General features: G+C 44.3%; 2 protein-coding genes across 2 annotated transcripts; both read left to right on the top strand.

Annotated features, from left to right (window-relative positions):
- Positions 1-3,248: 3,248 nt before the first annotated feature.
- Positions 3,249-4,190, top strand: LOC117886104 (olfactory receptor 12D1-like). Its single transcript, XM_034787742.1, has one exon. The coding sequence runs from the start codon at positions 3,249-3,251 to the stop codon at positions 4,188-4,190; it is 942 nt and encodes a 313-aa protein (XP_034643633.1).
- A 13,470-nt stretch (positions 4,191-17,660) lies between these two features.
- On the top strand, positions 17,661-18,596 carry LOC117886195 (olfactory receptor 12D1-like). Its single transcript, XM_034787854.1, has one exon. It carries the CDS (start codon positions 17,661-17,663, stop codon positions 18,594-18,596), a length of 936 nt encoding a protein of 311 aa, XP_034643745.1.
- Positions 18,597-19,288: the final 692 nt, after the last annotated feature.

Genomic DNA, 19,288 nt, shown 5'->3' with positions numbered 1-19,288 from the left:
TTTATAGTACTGTACACAGGAGAGCTGTTACCCTTCCCTTTATAGTTATGACAGTCATATATACATTCTTAAGCATATTTCCATAAAGCCTTATAACGTGCAACATCACAAATATCCCTCCAACAACTTTGATGTTCGCAGCTCACATGCTTTGTTTTTACAGCCTCTACATACCATACTAGTGTTTGGTGCTTCACATCCTCTCACAAGGAACTATTTCACTACACAAATACTTCTCACTGAAATTGAGTGGTTCTGCTTGTGAAAACATCTGCAAATCAGTTGCTCTTCTTTATACTTTTCAACAAATTCTAGTCCTCACAATATTGTCGATTTCCATCTTTCCAGCAAGCATTGGTCTTGTTTATTTTCTAACTTCAGATTCTCAGATGGTACAAGAATTATGTCCCAGATGGAAGGAAATTTCCCTGCTGACAGTTTGGTTGTTTCAAAGAGTGTGACTATGATAAAAAGGTGGCTCATTTGCACACTATTCAAGGTTTGCTGAGCATCCAGTGTTCAGTCCTCTCTGAAATTTCGCCAGCAGCAGACTTTATCCCCTGTCATTGTTATATTTCAAATTCAAGAGGAAATCAGTTTATCCAGGTATGATATGGAATAGCTTATAATGATTCACACTTCTTTATCTAGAGTTGCAAAACCTCAGAGTGCACCAAGATTATGAAATTATCTTTCTTTCTTTCTTTCTGTTCATATTTCTTATTTTATCATTCCTCTCTCAATCTCTCAATTTAATCTTTTTCATTCTGTTTTCAATTGATTGGTTTACAGAGGATATGAGCTGACTACTGACTCTTGGTAGCAGCAGAATCAACATATGAGGTACTGGAATACTTGGAAGCTGCTGGAGCGGTGGCGGGTGGAGGGATGGAAAAAAAGAGAGACTGGTCACCATGTTTAGGGTTGGGAAGGAATTTTCCTCCACGTCAGATTGGCAGAGACCCTGGGAGTTTTTCACCTTCCTCTGCAGCATGGGGCAGGGGTCGCTTGCAGTTTTAAACTCATAGGGTCCTAGAGCCCAAGCTCCAGCCCAAACCCGGACAGCTACATTGCAATAAATCAGCACCTAAACCCAAGCCCCGCAAGCCCAAGTCAGCTAGCACAAGCTGGCAACTATTTTTTAATTGTAGTACAGACAGATCCAAAATCTATGAGTCTATGCTGGGCTCTGCCTGGCCATGTCCCAGAACCAGCATCTGGATTCTGCTACCTATGATCCTGGCCTCTTGGATAAATCCCTTCTCCTGCCACCAGCTAATATATTTAGTCCCGTTGCTTAAGTCGTAGGAGCTTGTTCAACAATGCTCAGAGTTAAGTCCATTCTGATGATGTATGATGGGAGTTTATTATAGCTAAACATAACAGAAGTAATGCAAAAAAACCAACACTTATGTGAATGGACATTATTTAAGTTGCAAAGTGAAACACTAACTCAGCAGTGAGAAAACACCAGTTGCCTGTGGAATGTGAATTCTGGCCCTTTTGGTGTGTATGCATTATGACAGAGACTTTAATTGGATGATCACATAGCCTATGTCTACACTTGGAGTAAGGGGTCTGATTCCCAGTTAGTGCAGACATACTCATACTTGCCCTGCTTGAAGTAGCACGCTAAAATAGTAGTGCAGCTGTGGAAGCATGGCCGTGGGAAGAAGCAGCGTGAGCCAGCTGCCATGAGTAGAAACCTACCCAGACCCCATGGGCGATACTTGGGGTGGCTAGCTTATGTTACAATCATTGGACTGGAAAGGACCTCAAGAGGTCATCTAATCCAGTCCCCTGCATTCATGTCAGGACTATGTACTATCTAGACCATCCCTGACAGGTGTTTGTCTAAGCTGCTCTTAAAAATCTCCAGTGATAGAGATTCCACAACCTCCCTAGGTAACTTATTCCAGTGCTTAACCACCCTGACAGTTAGGAAGTTTTTTCTAATGTCCAACCTAAACCTCCCTTGCTGTTATGTAAGCCCATTGCTTCTTGTCCTATCCTCAGAGGTTAAGAAGAACAATTTTTCTTCCTTCTCCTTGTAACAACCTTGTATGTACTTGAAAACTGTTATCATGTCCCCTCTCTGTCTTCTCTTTTCCAAACTAAACAAACCCAATTTTTTTTTTCAATCTTCCCTCACAGGTCATGTTTTCTAGACCTTTAATCATTTTTGTTGCTCGTCTCTGGATTTTCTCCAATTTGTCCACATATTTCCTGAAATGCAGCACACAGAACTGGACACAATACTTCAGTTGAGGCCATATCAGCGCGGAGTAGAGGGGAAGAATTACTTCTCATGTCTTGCTCACAACACTACGACTCATACATCCCTGAATGATGTTCCCTTTTTTTACAACAGTTTTACACTGCTGACTCATATTTAGCTTGCGGTCCATTATGTCCCATAGGTCCACTATGCCACTGCTTCCCACTGCCTGGGCTACACTACTATTTTTAGCACACTAGCTGAAGCAGAGCTAGCACGGGTCCATCAACACAAGCTGGGAATAGGGCCCCCAGCTCCAGATGCAGATGTGGCCAAATTGTTTTCTTCCACAAGATCCTTGCTTTGCTCAGTGCCCAGGAGAGATATACAAGGGGCAAAATTATGGTGGCCTGGGCAACTATACATAATCTTGCATTTCCTTGCTTTAAAGTTCTCAACTTTAAAAGCGAATAAAACTTTCTAGCTATAGATATATAGATAACACATTACTCCCCTCTACCTCCATTTCCACAACTGTAAAATGAGGAGGCTGACCTTCAGCAGCACTGGGAACATAAAAACTTTTTAATGCCATACTGAGTCAGACCAGTATCCTTTCTTCTGATAGTGGCCAATGTCAGGTGCTTCAGAGGGAATGAACAGAAAAGGTAATCATCAAGTGATCCACCCATTCCCATGCTTCTGGTAAACAGAGGCTAGTGACATAGTCCCTGCCCACCCTGACTCATAGCCATTGATGGACCTATCCTCCATGAACCCTTTTTTTATTCTTGGCCTTCACAACATTCTCTGGCAAAGGGTTCCACAGACTGATTGCATTGTGTGAAGAAATACTGACTTTTGTGTGTTTTAAACCTGCTGCCTATTAATTTCATTTGGTGACTCATTTCACTGGCAAGGTTTAATTAATGACTTGTAAGTAATCTGAGACACTTGAGTGGAAGGTGTTCATAGAAATACAAACTGCAAGGATTGTTGCATCTAGCACGTCTCCTTCCTTTCCTCAGCAATGCAGAACCAGACAGAGGTGAGCGATTTCGTCCTCTTAGGCCTGACCAATCTCCAGGGGCTGAAGCACTTCCTCTTCCCTTCCTTTCTCCTGCTCTACATGGCCAATGTGTTGGGTAACGGGGCCATCATAGTCATGGTAGTGTCTGAGCCCCGGCTCCACACCCCCATGTACTTCTTTCTGGGCAATCTCTCCAGCCTGGACATCTGCTTTTCCACGGTTGCTGTGCCCAAGATGCTGTCTGGTTTCCTGTCTGAGAACCAGACCATTTCCTTTGCCAGCTGCCTGGCCCAGCTCCACTTTTTCCACCTCCTCGGCAGCAGTGAGGCCATGCTTCTGGCTGTCATGGCCTATGACCGCTACGTGGCCATCTGCAACCCGCTGCGCTACAGGCTGGTCATGAGCCCACGGGCCTGCCTGTTCCTGGCAGCGGCCACCTGGTCCTCTGGCTTCCTGCATGCGCTGATATCCACAGTGATGACCTCCCGCCTGCATTTCTGTGGCCCCAACCTCGTCCCCCACTTCTTCTGTGACATCAAGCCCCTGCTGAGTCTTGCCTGCGGCAGCACCCGCCTCAACCTGACCCTACTCAACATCGATGCAGGGGTCCTTGGTCTGAGTTCCTTTGTCCTCACGCTCTTCTCCTACATCTACATCATCTCCTTCCTCCTCCTGAAGGTCCACTCACAGGAAAGTAGGAGAAAAGCCTTCTCCACTTGCGCATCCCACCTCACTGTGGTGTTTCTTTTCTATATTCCATCCATTAGCAATTACATGATTTCCTCACCGGGTTTCCCCTCTGAAAGAGACATGATACCCACCCTCATGTACTGCATCGTCACCCCAGTTCTAAACCCCCTGATCTACACCCTGAAAAATAAGGAGGTGAAATCCACTCTGAAGAAATTCCTGAACAGAAAACTTTTTCCTGAAAGGATATGAAGTAACTGAAGGGAAACTCCCTTCATTTACAATCAAAACATTTTAGTCTTTGTTGACCCTCAGATTTTTAAAGCCATGCTGCATTTTTTTCTTCTTTTTTTTCTCCTTTCTGGTGTCTCTACGGGGCAGAATTAAGGTTGTTTGGGTACCCTAATGTCATTTCTAATAATTTTGATTCTGTTTAACTTTAATGGTGAATATCCATTATGTATTTTGGGAAAATTAAAGCATTCTTGTATTGTATTCTACTCCACATTACTGACATATATCCTGGACGTTAACTCCATCTTAGTTTCTGTGATGGAGTAACTTTCAGTTAGAAGCACAATGGGGGAGAAGAGGGAATGACCGTTAATCATATAAATAAATAAAATCATTGAAATATAGCCTATGAACGATATATCAATGAGTTTTGACTATACAGGAAGTTGGCAATTTCTGTGAATGAGCAGAATTAAGATTATTTGGGTTCCTTATTTGTGTATTTACAGAAATTAACACATCAGGATTTCTTAAACCTTAATTGAACTTCTTGGATTTTAACACTTGTTTTGAATAATTAAAACATCTCTGTAATGTCTTTCACTCCTGTTTACTTTATGTGCACTTTAAACCATCTTAACATCAATTTTGTATGTGAATTGAAAAAGAGAAAATGGCAATGGAATATATATCTGTAGGTGCCATTCAGCACTGGGCACCAGGTTCTTGAGATCTATCCTGTGTCTTCCTCAAAAAGTAAAGTTAGCAATTGGAACTAGAGCATAGGAGAACAATTTGTGTTAGCCACAGGAAACTAGAGAGTAGGGGACAATCCACAACAGGAAATGTAGGTGGGTGAGTCAAATATCCTAGCAGAACTTCTTCATCATTACTAGCTGTGGGACAAATGTTAAAATGAATTGTTATGTATTAGTGGTATATTACAGTAGCTCTTTTCTGCATCAAATGAGAGCAGAGCCCCATTGACTGCAAGAAAACATAGTGAGAGACTGACCCAACTCCAAAGACCTTTCAGTTTAAAACTGTTCCACCAAATATATATATATATATATATCCCTGGAGTGGGGGGACTGGATCCTGGTTCCCCCACCTTGCAGACTTTTCACTTAGACCTTAGTTCATCCCGTTCTTTGCTTCTCATTGGGCTACCCACATTTGCCATCCTTGCCTGTCAACTGCCCTTCTCTCCAAATCTTCCCATTTCACGTTGAGGTGCTTGATGTTGTTCAGAACTGTTCATTTCCATGTTATTCACAGTCTTCCTCTGTTGTGTTTGGCTTCCATTTAAGGGTGGTATTTGGTAAGCATTCTTTTTCTACTCTCAGTGCCGGTCCCAAGCCCAGATCAAAAAGGAGGAGGGTTGGTCGATGGGATGACTTCCCATCACCGTAAAAAAAAAAGTTCTAGCTATAGAAACTACACACCTTGCAGAGGAGGGATGTAACCACCACACTATAGAATCATTCTAGTGTTGTCTTTCCCTTTCTCTCTCACACCCTGTCCTGATTTATTTCATCCAAAGTGGAACAGTTTTGACAGGAGAGATTGAGGAGCCCCACTTCAGAATAATGCATAGCCCCCTGGTTAGCCAATGAACTGGAGGTGTGGGACATCCTTGCTTAAATCCCTTCTCCCTCTCAGGTGGCTGGGGGACTAGAACCTGGGTCTCCCACATCCTATGTGAGTCTCATAACCACTGGGCTAAAAGTTATGAGGGAGGTTCCCATGCAGGCCCATTTTGTGTGAGCTCACCTACGGGGGCCTGAGTTTTGAACATGGCTGGATGCAGTTCGCCTGACCAAAGGAAGAAACATTAGGTGTACAAGGAACTTTGACTGCAAGAACTTAGGCACCAAATTTAGGCACCACCAAGGTTTGGAGGGGGAGGGTTGTGAATCCCAGTATGGCTTTTTCTGGGATTTAGGTGCTCAAAGTGTCTGGTAGGTGTGTAAACACCTTGGAGTACACTGCTCTACAGCCAAAATGCTTCTGAAATAAATGTAGTCAAACATTACTAATTCTGGGTCACTGAGAACGAAAATGATGCTTCAAATTGTTGATTGGCTCTAGTTTTCAAGATATGCTATTGGGTCAGTATATACGACCCTTGACTTGGGAATGGCGGAGGATAAGTGAGTTATAAAGGGAAGGGATCTCAATTTAAACCAGAAATGACTAAAATACATCTTTGACTGGATTTATGAATAAATCTATGACTGGGTTTGGACAGTACTTGCTTTTTAGGCAAAACAATGAATGATGCAATCTGAAGCTGGTATTGCATCATATGTGATATGAATTGCATCATGTTATTCCTAGAAGTCATGGATGATGCAATCATAATGAAACTTACATCACTCTGCTGAACAAATTGCCCTATATCAGCTCTAGAAATCATACAGTGTCGTGCTCTCTTATTTGTCAGTGTTTGATTTTGCAAAGGGACACATTTCTGTTTAGCCAAAGTGAGCAGAGATGCCTTGTACTTGTGTGAACAGTGCAGATAACTTCTGCTATGTTTGTGGTGAAGTGACTTTTGCATCATAAAAGCGCAGTATAACCACTATGGTTAAGAAAGCCTATCACCTTTATTTTGGCTGCAAAATTGGAGATCAGGACAAGAGGTGGGCCCCACACATATGCTGCAACACTTGTGCAACAAATCTTCGCCAGTGGTTGAACAGGAAAAGGAAATCTATGGCTTTTGCAGTGCCAATGATTTGGAGAGAGCCAACAGATCATACCAGCAATTGTTACTTCTGGATGGTGCCTCCAGTTGGGAAAGGTGTGTCAAAGAAGAAAAAGTGGACTGTGCATTATCCAAACATTCCATCAGCTATCCGCCCAGTACCCCACGGAGAAGGACTGCCGGTTCCTGATGCACCAGAATCATTCTCACTTGAGTCAGACGAGGAGGATGAAACTTCTGGTCCTGAACCACCAATGTCACAGGACCCACATTTTCTCCCATCCTCCTCCTCTGAACCACACCTCATAACACAAGGTGAACTGAATGACCTTGTCAGGGATTTGGAACTACCCAAGAGTAAGGCAGAGCTGTTGGGCCCCAGACTACAGCAGTGGAATCTCCTGGCAGGTGATGTTAGGGTTTCCATGTTCCGTGACCGTCAAAAGGATCTTGTCCCATTCTTCTTCATGGAAGGTGATCTTGTAGCCTGCAACAACATTGACGGTGTGATGGCAGCCCTCAACGTTGTTCATGATCCAGATGAGTGGAGACTGTTCATTGATTCATCGAAGACAAGTCTTGAAGCTGTTTTACTGCATAATGGCAATGTTTTGCCATCAATTCCAGTTGGTCATGCAGTCCATATGAAGGAAACCTATGACAACATGAAACAACTTTTGAGGTGCATAAATTATGACCAACATCAGTGGCAGCTTCGTGGCGATTTGAAGGTTGTTCCTCTCTTGCTTGGTCTGCAGACTGGATACACAAAGTACTGCTGTTTTCTCTGTGAATGGGATAGTTGTGCAAGAGATTCCCACTACATCAAGAAAGATTGGCCACTCCGACAGTCATTGGAGCCTGGGAGGAAAAGTGTTCAGCATCCACCACTTGTTGAATCAAGGAAGATTTTGTTACCACCCTTACACATCAAGCTGGGTCTGATGAAGAACTTTGTCAAAGCCATTGACAAAACACAAGCAGCTTTCAAGTATCTCCATGGAAAATTTCCAAGGTTAAGTGAAGCTAAGATAAAAGAAGGTGTCTTTGTTGGACCTCAGATTCGTGAACTTCTTCGAGATGATGCATTTGACCATGCACTGCGTGGCAAGGAAAAGACAGCATGGAAAGCCTTCCAGTTAGTGGCAATAACTTTTCTCGCAAACAAGAAGGCAGACAACTAAAGGTTGTTGGTGGAAAACCTCCTCAAGGCATACAAAAGCCTTGGTTGCAACATGTCACTAAAGATACATTTTTTGCCCTCTCATCTAGATTTTTTTCCACCGAACTGCGAAGCAGTGAGCGACGAGCACGGCGAGCTATTTCACCAAGACATTGCAACAATGGAGAAACACTATCAGGGCAAATGGAGCCCATCAATGCTTGCAGACTATTGCTGGACAGTGACAAGAGATGCTCCATTTAATGAATTCAAGAGACAAGCCAAGAAGCGCCGAGTAGACACTGAATAGGACTAAACTATGTACATAATAGTTTTTTGACTTTTGTTTCATAATAAATTTTATTTATATAACCCTTTTGCTGATTTTTAAAGTATTACATAAACAGGACAGGTGAAATATTATCATGTAAAGCAACCATAAATACATGAAAAGACCTAGGTTTACAATTTATGATTAAAACTCTACTAGCTACACAATATACATAGACATAAAATGTAAAAACTTAAATATCTTAGAAACAGTAGCCAATCAGTTGTTTTAATTGTCATATTTGAATTAAGCAAATCAAAATACATAATAAATAGCAAATTTTATCTCTGAAGCAGATGACTTCTCAAAAATTGTAGACCAGTGGTTTCTAGCGTCAGATGCTTGACATGATTAATATTAATAACAAGGTGGAAGGATCTCATTGCAAAGCAGAAAAATAATATGTTAAATAATAGTTTGGTAAGTTGCATGCATTGAAGGCCTTGTCTACACTTGCAAGTTAGAGCACATTAAATCAGCCCTGGTCGCCCTAACTCCTGAGGTTTTCACACTGGCAAGGCATTTAGCCTCGACTCCGCGTCTGGAGCACCCCTGGTAATCCACCTTAACGAGAATCATAGAGTTTCTGCGCCCAGGCTGAAGTGCCGGGGTGTCAGTATGGACAATGTGTTGCATTACTGCACTGTGATTGGTCTCCAGAAATGTCCCATAATTCCTTGAAGTCAAGAGGCCACTCTCCTCATTGTTTTGAACTCTGCAGCAGGCATGCAGATATCCCCTTTCAAAGCTCCGTTTCTGACAGCCAGCATGTTTATCTGCTCTGGGGGACAAAGCAAACCATTATTGTGGAATGCTCTTGCTGCAGAGGCAGGCGTTTGTGCGTGTGTGTGTGTGAGAGAGGTGGGGCTGATGTAGGGGTTTCCCCCTTCCCCCTGCAGTTGTCTGAACGTACAAGACAGCATGCTGACACACTCTGCCTCCCAAAACAAACTGTCTCTCCCCCCACATACACACAACATACTCCCTGTCACACTCCACCCCACCATTTGAAAAGCAGCTGGCAATCTCGTAGGATGCCCTGGAATAATGGCATTGGGAAACCTGCATCATGTGATGCTGTGCCTGTCGCATTAGGCATTGCAAAACCTTTCCAAAGTACACTGCAGCAACTTGCACACTGGAATAGCTACCACAATGCAATGCTTTCTGTGAAAACAACAAGGAGTCTGGTGACACCTTAAAGACTAACAGATTTATTTGGGCATAAGCTTTTGTGGGTAAAAACCTCACTTCTTCAGATGCATAGAGTGAAAGTTACAGATGCAGGCATTATATATTGACACATGGAGAGCAGGGTGTTACTTCACAAGTGGAGAACCAGTGTTGACAGGGCCAATTCAATCAGGGTGGATGTAGTCCACTCCCAATAATAGATGAGGAGGTGTCAATTCCAGGAGAGGAAAAGCTGCTTCTGTAATGAGCCAGCCACTCCCAGTCCCTATTCAAGCCGAGATTAATGGTGTTAAATTTGCAAATGAATTTTAGTTCTGCTGTTTCTCTTTGAAGTCTGTTTCTGAAGTTTTTTGTTCAATGATAGTGACTTTTAAATCTGAAATAGAATGACCAGGGAGATTGAAGTGTTCACTTACTGGCTTATATATGTTACCATTCCTGATGTCCGATTTGTGTCCATTTATTCTTTTGCGGAGGGACTGTCCGGTTTGGCCAATGTACATGGCAGAGGCGCATTGCTGGCACATGATGGCATATATAACATTAGAATATCAGGGTTGGAAGGGACCTCAGGAGGTCATCTAGTCCAACCCCCTGCTCAAACCAGGACCAATTCCCAACTAAATCATCCCACCCAGGGCTTTGTCAAGCCGGGCCTTAAAAACCTCTAAGGAAGGAGATTCCACCACCTCCCTAGGTAAAGCATTCCAGTGCTTCACCACCCTCCTAGTGAAATAGTGTTTCCTAATATCCAACCTAGACCTCCCCCACTGCAACTTGAGACCATTGCTCCTTGTTCTGTCAACTGCCACCACTGAGAACAGCCGAGCTCCATCCTCTTTGGAACCCCCCCCTCAGGTAGTTGAAAGCAGCTATCAAATCCCTCCTCATTCTTCTCTTTTGGAGACTAAACAATCCCAGTTCCCTCAGCCTCTCCTCATAAGTCATGTGCTCCAGACCCCTAATCATTTTTGTTGCCCTCTGCTGGACTCTTTCCAATTTTTCCACATCCTTCTTGTAGTGTGGGGCCCAAAACTGGACACAGTACTCCAGATGAGGCCTCACCAATGTCGCATAAAGGGGAACGATCACGTCCCTCGATCTGCTGGCAATGCCCCTACTTATACAGCCCAAAATGCCATTAGCCTTCTTGGCAACAAGAGCACACTGTTGACTCATATCCAGCTTCTCATCCACTGTGACCCCTAGGTCCTTTTCTGCAGAACTGCTACCTAGCCATTCGATCCCTATTCTGTAGCAGTGCATAGGATTCTTCTGTTCTAAGAGCAGGACTCTACACTTGTCCTTGTTGAACCTCATCAGGTTTCTTTTGGCCCAGTCCTCCAATTTGTCTAGGTCCCTCTATATCTGATCCCTATCCTCCAGTGTATCTACCACGCCTCCCAGTTTAGTGTCATCTGCAAACTTGGTGAGAGTGCAGTCCACTCCATCCTCTAGATCATTAATAAAGATATTAAACAAAACCAGCCCCAGGACCGACCCTTGGGGCACTACAACATTAGTGGATATGCAGGTGAATGAGCCCTTGATCGTGTGGCTGATGTGGTTGGGTCCTCTGATGGTGTCGCCAGAGTAGATATGGAGACAGAGTAGGCAACGACGTTTGCTACAGGGATTGGTTCCTGGGTTGGTGTTTCTGTGGTGTGGTGTGTAGTTGCTGGTGAGTATTTGCTTCAGGTTGGGGGGTTGTCTGTAAGCAAGGACTCGTCTGCCTTGCAAGGTCTGTGAGAGTGAGGGATCATTTTCCAGGATAAAAAGAACAGGAGTACTTGTGGCACCTTAGAGACTAACAAATTTATTAGAGCATAAGCTTTCGTGGACTACAGCCCACTTCTTCGGATGCATAGATCGTGGATAATGCGTTGGAGAGGTTTTAGCTGGGGGCTGGATGTGATGGCCAGTGGTGTTCTGTTATTGTCCTTGTTGGGCCTGTCCTGTAGTAGGTGATTTCTGGGTACCCGTCTTGCTCTGTCAATCTGTTTCCTCACTTCCCCAGGTGGGTATTGTAGTTTTACGAATGCTTGATAAAGATCTTGTAGGTCTTTGTCTCTGTCTGAGGGGTTGGAGCAAATTTGGTTGTATCTTAGGGCTTGGCTGTAGACAATAGATCTTGTGATGTGTCTCGGATCGAAGCTGGAGGCATGTAGGTACGTATAGCGGTCAGTAGGTTTCCGGTATAGGGTGGTGTTTATGTGACCATCACTTATTTGCACTGTAGTGTCCAGGAAGTGGATCTCTTGTGTGGACTGGTCCAGAATGAGGTTGATGGTGAGGTGGAAATTGTTGAAGTCCAGGTGGAATTCTTCAAGGGCCTCCTTTCCGTGGGTCCATATGATGAAAATGTCATCAATGTTGCGCAAGTAGAGGAGGGGCACTAGGGGATGAGAGCTGAGGAAGCATTGTTCTAAGTCAGCCATAAAAATATTGGCATATTGTGGGGACATGCGAGGACCCATAGCAGTGCCACTGACTTGAAGGTATAAGTTGTCCCCAAATCTGAAGTGGTTGTGGGTGAGGACAAAGTCACAAAGCTCAGCCACCAGGTATGCTGTGGCCTCATCAGGGATACTGTTCCCGACGGCTTGTAGTCCATCCTCATGTGGAATAGTGGTGTAAAGTGCTTCTACATCCATGGTGGCCAGGATGGTGTTTTCAGGAAGAACACCAATGCATTGTAGTTTCCTCAGGAAGTCGGTGATGTCTCAAAGATAGCTGCGAGTGCTGGTAGTGTAGGGTCTGAGGAGAGAGTCCAAATAGCCAGATAATCCTGCTGTAAGAGTGCCAATGCCTGAGATGATGGGGCGTCCAGGGTTTCCAGGTTTATGGAGCTTGGGTAACAGATAGAATACCCCTGGTCGGGATTCTGGGCGTGTGTCCATGTAGATTTGTTCCCGTACTGTAGCTGGGAATTTCTTGAGCAGATGGTGTAGTTTCTTTTGGTATTCCTCAGTGGGATCAGAGGACAGTGGCCTGTAGAATGTGGTCTTGGAGAGTTGCCTGGCAGCCTCCTGTTCATAATCCGACCTGTTCATTATGACTACAGCATGTCCTTTGTCAGCCCCTTTGATGATAATGTCAGAGTTGTTTCTGAGGCTGTTGATGGCATTGCGTTCTGTACGACTGAGGTTATGGGACAAGTGATGTTGTTTGTCCACAATTTCAGGCTGTGCACGTCTGCGGAAGCACTCTATGTAGTGGTCCAGTCTGTCATTTCGACCGTCAGGAGGAGTCCACGCAAAGTTCTTCTTCTTTTTGTAGTGTTGGTAGGAGGGTTCCTGTGGGTCAGTGCACTGTTCAGTGGCGTTGCAAGAGCTACTAATTTCTGAAACCCGATGTGGCCCTTAGGCCAAAAAAGTTTGCCCACCCCTGGGCTAGACACACGCCTGTCATGAATTGCGTTCATTTACATGGTCCTGCCTCAGCACAGTGTGGGAAGCTGACCTACATGACCTCTTGAGAGATCTTCCAGTCCTCCATTTCTATGTTTTCTATGAAAGGATTGGCTTTCTTTAAAAAAAAAAATGTTGATTTTTTCATCAGAAAAGCAAATCTCAATTTTCAGCTGGAAATGTCAGCATCAAGAATCAAACCTAGTACCTTGGGATTAAAAAGCACAGGATTCTGTTGCATGGCTTAAAATATACTGCTCTGTTAATAAAGGCTATAGGAACACATCAACTTTGCCATGCAGTATAACCGCCACAATAGCGGCCATAGCACCGCATCAGAGAAGCACAGAAATGTCGGACTGGAAGAGGCCTCAAGAGGACATCTAATCTAGTCCACTGCACTGAAGCAGGACTAAGTATTATCTAGACCATCCCTGACAGGTGTTTGTCCAACCTTTTCTTTAAAACCTCCGGTGATGGAGATTCCACAACTTCCCTAGTTAATTTGTTCCAGTGCTTCATTACCTTTACAGTCAGGACTTTTTTTTTTTTTTCTGTCTAAACTAAATCAACTTTGCAGTAGTTGAAGCCCCATTAGTCCTTGTCTTTTCCTCAGGGTTCAGGACAACAATTTATCAATCTCCTCTTTATAACAACCTCTTATGTACTTGAAGATTGTTATCATGTACCCCCTCAGTCTTCTCTTCTCCAGACTAAACAAATCATTTTTTTTCAATCATAGGTCATATTTTTCTAGACATTTAATCTTGTTTGTTGCTTTCCTCTGGACTTTCTGTAATTTGCCACCATCTTTCCTGAAGTGTTGCACCCAGAACTGGACACAATACTCCTGCTTAGGCCTTATCGGTGTTGAATAGAGTGGAAGAATTTGCTTGTGTCTTGCTTACATACATCCCAGAATGAGGTTCGCATTTTTTTTGCAACAGTATTACATTGTTGGCTCAAATTTAGTTTGTGATCCACTATAACCTAAGTTCCCTGTAAGCTATGCAGCCAAACAGCTGCACCACAGCCTATTTATTGCCACACAGGTGCTCAAGGTACTCGCTGAGGGAACTGCGGCGGCTAGGGGAGGGGTGTCCCTACCCCGGCCCCAATTCTGCTGCGGCACGCCCCGGGCTCGCCCCAAGCATGGCTGGAGCATCCTGGACCCAGCCACAGACAGGCACCTGACCTTGCTGGGGTGGTGCATGCAGGGAGTCCTGCACCCAGCCACAGCCCAGGTGGCATTGAGGGAGCGACCCGGACCCAGCCACAACCAGGGCGGCCCTTCCCCAGCTCGGACCTGCTAGGGCTGAGGGAGGGGCTCCTATCTTCCAGCCCCAGAGCTGCCATGATGCGGAGATGCACCTCTCCCCCACAGCCCAGGAGCTGCTGCAGGGAGAGGAGAGAGAGCTGGGGGGAGTCCTCTCTCCCTGCCATAGCCACTGAGCATCCTCTTGCACCCCAAACCCCTCATCCTCGGCACCACCCTAGGGCCTGCACCCCCAGCCAGAGCCCTCACACCTCTGCACCCCGACCCTCTTCCCCAGCCCTGAGCCCCCTCCCACACTCTGAACCCCTCGGCTCCACTCCTAGCGGATGAATTTTGTTATGTGCCCCAATATGGAGGTGATGTGTGACACATCACCTTCATATTGGGGCACATATCAAAATTCATGCTGCATATGGGTGGGAAACATTAGAGGGAATACTGACTATAATGCCCAGATCCTTTTCTGCAGTACTCCTTCCTAAGCAATCATTTCCCAATTGTACATGTGCATTTCATTTTTCTTTCATAAGTGGAGTACTTTGTATTTGTCCGTATTCAATTCCACCATATCTATTTAAGACCATTTCTCTACTTTGTCAAGAACATTTTGAATTCTAATCATATCCTCCAAAGCTCTTGCAACACGTCCTAGCTTAGTATCATCTGGAAACTTTATAAGTGTACTCTCTTTGCCATTATCTAAATCATTTATGAGGATATTGAATAGAACTGGACCCAGGAGAGATCCCTATGGGACCCCACTTGATATACCCTTCCAGCTTGACAATGAACCATTGATAACTACGCTCTGAGTGTGGTTTCCCAACCAATTGTGCACCTGTGGTATAGTAGGTTCATCTAGACTGAATTATGAGACAGTATCAAAAGCCTTAGTAAAGTTCAAGTATCTTACATCTATTGCTTCCCCCCTATCCACAAGGCTTGTTACCCTGTTAAAGAAGGATATTAGGCTGATTTGACACCATTTGTTCTTGACAAAGTCATGTTGATTGTTACTTATCATCTTATATTCTTCTAGGTGCTTATAAATTGATGGTTTGATTATTTGCTCCTTTATTTTTCCAGGTACCAAAGTTAAGTGAACTCAATAGGCGTTAGGTGCCTAAGTCACTCAGGTGATTGTGTAAATCCTATTAAGTATGTATCTACATCCTCAGGTGCCTAAATGCCTTTGGAAATATGCTCAAGCCTCTGAGCTCTGGATCCTTGTTCAGTTCAATTCAGATGCTTATACTTCAATTCTGGTATCCATTGATGGGGTGTTTCCCAATCTCTCACACAGAACCACTTCACTACGCAAATACTGGTTACAAAAATGGAGTGGACTTGCTAGTGGAAACATTTATAGATCAGTGGTTCTTCTTTATGCTTTTCAAACAACTCTAGTCCTCACAATATTGTCAACCTCCATCTTTCCAAGAAGCATTGGTCTTGTTTGTTTTCTAACTTCAAATTCTCAGGTGGTACAAGAACTACATCCCAGAAGAACTGTCAGATGGAAGGCAATTTCCCTGTTCATAAGGTGGTATTTCGGAGAGTGTGACTGTGTTAAAAAGGTCTCTCTGTTCACAGTCATCCAGGTTTCCAGAACAATCAGTGTTTGATCCTCTTTTAAGTTTCCCATAGAGTGGATTTTGTTCTACATTGTTATAATATTGTAGCTTCAAGAAGAATCCAGTTTATTTAGGTATGTTATGGAATTGAAGAGTTTATAACAAAGCACTCTTCCTTATCTACAGATGCAAAACATCAGCGCATTCTCAGACTCTGAAATTATTACTTTCTTCCCTTTTTTTCTATCTTTCTTTCTTACAGTTCATATTTTTCATTTTTTTTCACTCATCTCTCAATCACTCCATTTTCTCTGTTTCATTCTATTTTCAGTTGGATGCTGCACAGAGGATATGACTACTGACTTTTGGAAGCAGTAACACATGAGGTAATGGAATAGTTGATTGCTGCTGGAGCACTCGGGGGATGGAAGGGCATAAAGAAAGAGATATGAGCTAGGCTTCCCCTGGCCATCTCTAAGACCAGCCACCTGGCCTCATCTCTCTATGCCCCTGCCCTCTTCTATAAGGAGGGCCCTACCAATTTCATGGACATGAAAAATGCATTATGGACCATGAAATAAGCCATTCCCCATGTAATCTGATGTGCCCTTGTTCCTAGGAATTCCCCAGTAAAGGGGGCCGCTATCTCCAGGTGGGCAGGGGGGGGAAGGACTTGTCCATCTCCTTCACAGCTGCCTTTGGGGCGGGAGACCAGACCCACCTCCAGGTGCATCCCCCTGCTGCAGGACGCTCTCTGGGACTGGGCAGCAGCCCCAGACATTCCTGCAGCTGGAGGAGACTTGTGGAGTTGTGTCCGATCTTCCCTGTGCTGCTGGGAGCACCCCAACAATGGGGGCTCCTAACTCTGGCTGGGCAGAGGAGGGACAGGACTCCATCTCCGGGAACCTCCTGCGGCTGCAGGAAGCTCTGCAGTTACTGCCTTCACAGGCCAGTTCTGAAGGCAGCACAGAAGCAAGGGTGGCAATCCCGTGACCCCCCTACAACAGGTTTGTGACCCCCCCACACACACAATCCCCTTTCGGGTTGGGACCCCCACAGTTACAACAGTGTGAAATTTCAGTTTAAACAGCTGAAAATGTGACATTTACCAATTTTAAAATCCTATGGCCGTAAAATTGACCATAAAAGACCATGGATTTGTTAGGGCTCTATCTATAAGAGTCTTCTTCTGACACAAGCTAATGCAATCATGCCTGTTGATTGAGTGGCAGAAATCTTTGCAGCACAGCTCAGGGGGAAGCCAGAACTGATTATCTTGATTATAGTTGCAATTAATAGAATAATGCGAAAAAAACAAACAAAAACAAAAAACAACCCCTATGTACAAGAGTATTGTTTAAATTTCAAAGTCAAATTCTACACTTGGCAGTTAGAAAATGCCAGCTTTACAACTTTAATTCAGCACCTTTGTTCATATGCATTATGCTATGGGATTTATTCACATTAACATATAGTGTTTTCTTGCCCAAGAGCTTTGCCTTATTCAGTGCATGGGATGGATGCACAAGGGGTAGAATCACAGTTACACTGGGAACTGTAGATGTTCTGGAATTTCCTTACTATCAAGTGTTCACATTTACAACCAAATAGCATTTTATAGATACAGGTATATAGATGATAGATTGCCCCTCTCTACTGCCATTTCCCCAACTATGAAATGGAGATGCTAACCCATAGCAGGAGTGGGAAGGTTTAATTAATGACCACTAGGCACTCTGAGACCTTGGGTGGCAGGTGCTTGTTGAAATACAAATTACAGCGATTCGTGCATCTCTTTCTGCACTAGCATGTCTCCCTCCCATCCTCGGCAATGAAGAACCAGACAGAGGTGAGTGAGTTTGTCCTCCTGGGCCTGACCAATCTCCCAGGGCTGAATCACTTCCTCTTCCCTCTCTTCCTCCTGCTCTACATGACCAGCCTGCTGGGTAACGTGGCCATCATAACCACGGTAGTGGCTGAGCCCCGGCTCCACACCCCCATGTACTTCTTTCTGGGCAACCTCTCCAGTCTGGACATCTGCTTTTCCACAGTTACTGTGCCCAAGATGCTGTCTGGTTTCCTGTCAGAGCACCAGACCATCTCCTTTGCCGGCTGCCTGGCCCAGCTCCACTTTTTCCACCTCCTGGGCAGCAGTGAGGCCGTGCTGCTGGCCGTCATGGCCTACGACCGCTATGTGGCCATTTGCAACCCATTGCGCTACAGGCTGGTCATGAGTCCACAGACCTGCCTGCTCCTGGCAGCGGCCACCTGGTCCACCAGCTTCCTGCATGCCCTGATATCCACAGTGATGACCTCCCGGCTACACTTCTGCGGCTCCAACCTCGTCCCCCACTTCTTCTGTGATATCAAGCCCCTGCTGAGCCTTGCCTGTGGCAGAACCCACCTCAACCGGGCCCTACTCAACATCGATGCTGGTGTCCTTGGTCTGAGTTCCTTTGTGCTCACACTCTTCTCCTACATCTACATCATCTCCTTCCTCCTCCTGAAAATCCACTCGCGGGAAAGTAGGAGAAAGGCCTTCTCCACCTGCGCATCCCACCTCACCGTGGTATCTCTATTCTATATGCCAGTCCTTGGCAACTACATGATTTCCTCACCGGGTTTCCCCTCTGAAAGAGACATGATACCCACCCTCATGTACAGCATCATCACCCCAGTTCTGAACCCCCTGATCTACACCCTGAGAAATGAGGAGGTGAAAACAGCACTAAAGAAATTCCTGAACAGAAAACTCTTTCCTAAATGAACATGAATTAAATGAAGAGAAAAAAAAATACAAGTAAAACATTTTAGTATTTGTTGACACACAGATTTTTTTTTAAGAACAGTACTTCCCCCTCCCCCCCCAATTTCCCCTTAGTGGTGTCACTGCAGGGCAGAATTAAAGTTATGTGGGAACCCAAATGTCATTTCTTATTGTAAGTTGTTTGGATTTTGTTTAAATATAATGGTGACTATCCTGTGTCCTTTTGGGAAAAATTACAACATCCTTGTAATATATTTATCACAAAAAGAGTGACATGTGCTCTGAACATTAACTCCACTTTATAGTCTGCTATTGGATAAACTTTGAGTTAGAGACATAATGTGGGGGAGACAAAGGGGAATGACCGTTAATCATATAAAATAAATAAAATTATTCAAATAGAGAATGTACATAATATTTCCCTGAGTTTCACTCTCTGGGAAGCTGGAAAACCCTGTGATAGGTCAGATTTAAGGTTATATGGGTGAACTATTTGTGTAATTCCACAAATTAACATGTTTGGATTTCTTACACACTAATTAGGAAATTCTCGGTTTTATTTTCTCTATAATTTACAATAGTCATCAAACCTAGCTGATAAGTGAGAGCCAGCAGGGATTTTTAAGAACAAATCATGTCAAACCAGAGGCAACACACGGGGAGCACAAGGGGTCATGTGCCCCCCTGATTTC

The sequence above is a fragment of the Trachemys scripta genome, chromosome 12 (assembly GCF_013100865.1).
Source record: "Trachemys scripta elegans isolate TJP31775 chromosome 12, CAS_Tse_1.0, whole genome shotgun sequence".
In the NCBI taxonomy this organism is placed as follows: domain Eukaryota; kingdom Metazoa; phylum Chordata; order Testudines; family Emydidae; genus Trachemys; species Trachemys scripta.
The sequence above is the reverse complement of the archived record's forward strand: the minus strand, read 5'-3'. Positions and strand labels throughout refer to the sequence as shown.

Excerpts from the sequence above, each read along its gene's own strand:
- LOC117886195 (XM_034787854.1), top strand. The coding sequence starts at position 17,661 with ATGAAGAACCAGACAGAGGTGAGTGAGTTTGTCCTCCTGGGCCTGACC.
- LOC117886104 (XM_034787742.1), top strand. The coding sequence starts at position 3,249 with ATGCAGAACCAGACAGAGGTGAGCGATTTCGTCCTCTTAGGCCTGACC.